Raw genomic sequence first — 1,105 nt, 5'->3', positions numbered from 1 at the left:
TTCAGTTTCTTGCACAGACTGATCATTTCGCTTCATAAGACCTCACTATATCATCAGGAGCCACTGGGATTTATCTTGTGTTGCCTGTATTTGCTTTTTTTAACTCTCAAGTGACAGTAGCTGCTAACTTGCATTTTATGGATCACCAAGGAGCACAGTTTCAGCCAAAAATCTCCTTTACTTTCTCTTGGATGACCTGAGAGTGAGTAAATTAACAGCAAATGTTTGTTTTTGGGTGAGCTATGCCTTTAACGGGTAAAACATGAAAAGCCCTTCTGTAACAAGCTGAGTGAAAATAACCCAGACTAATATGAGCTAGCATACACTGCACTGAAGCCTGACGCTCAGCTCCTGCTCCAGGCTCCTTCAGCAGCTGATCCAGAGCACAGCAGCCCATCTGGCCTTCAGTCAGCCAAAGCAGCCACATCACGTGCCTCATGCTCTCCGGCTGCCTGAATCGACCGCAGGGCCGTCTCTGGATCTGCACCCTCTTACCAAACACTGTGTCTTCACCTGAACACCAGCTGCTCCATCACAGAGGATCGCCAGGGTCAAACCTCAGCATTCAGGCAAAACAAGAACAGAAGCAACAGAGTCCTTTGGAGCAGCTCACACCGGAGATGAGCTTTGTTCAATGTGTCAAGCCTTTGTCCAGTGATGAAGCTCCATCCATCAGTCAGTAAGACCTGAGCTTTAAGACACATGTCTAGAGCCACTGCGACTATTTCACAGTGTGGCTTCACTCTGAAACCTGTTTGTCATGCTGATGGATCTGCGCTAAACATTCAGACGAGCATCTGAGAGCACTGAAGCATTACCTGTGCTGCTGTAGAACGCAAGCTTAGTTGTGGTGTGGAACTTCTGGATGAGAAACTGGGACAGAGAAATCTTGTCATCCGTGTTCAGCGACTCGTTGCCCTTCTTCCAGTAAAGCATAAGATCGTCGTCAGTGTACGCATCTGAAATAATAACACATTTAACCTGTATCATCACATCAGCTGCCGCTTGGCCTGTGCACATGCATCTGTTTTCTTCAGTTCAACAAAACCACCTGCACATAGATGTCAGAGGAGGCATGGATAAATGTGTGCTGTGTTTGTGTACG

The 1,105-nt window shown here is 46.8% G+C and overlaps 1 protein-coding gene across 1 annotated transcript in view; it reads right to left on the bottom strand.

Annotated features, from left to right (window-relative positions):
• Positions 1 to 823: 823 nt before the first annotated feature.
• Positions 824 to 1,105, bottom strand: part of LOC107568571 (gamma-aminobutyric acid receptor subunit rho-1-like) — a 4,366-nt gene continuing 4,084 nt past the window's right edge. The window contains exon 6 of the mRNA XM_016254535.1: positions 824 to 959. Coding sequence (XP_016110021.1) covers positions 947 to 959 — 13 coding nt within the window. The 3' untranslated portion in view covers positions 824 to 946. The remainder of the gene's footprint in view (positions 960 to 1,105) is intronic.

Source organism: Sinocyclocheilus grahami, unplaced genomic scaffold, assembly GCF_001515645.1.
Source record: "Sinocyclocheilus grahami isolate Dianchi unplaced genomic scaffold, SAMN03320097.WGS_v1.1 scaffold1258.1, whole genome shotgun sequence".
Classification (NCBI taxonomy): Eukaryota; Metazoa; Chordata; class Actinopteri; order Cypriniformes; family Cyprinidae; genus Sinocyclocheilus; species Sinocyclocheilus grahami.
This window is presented reverse-complemented; position numbering and strand designations above follow the sequence as displayed.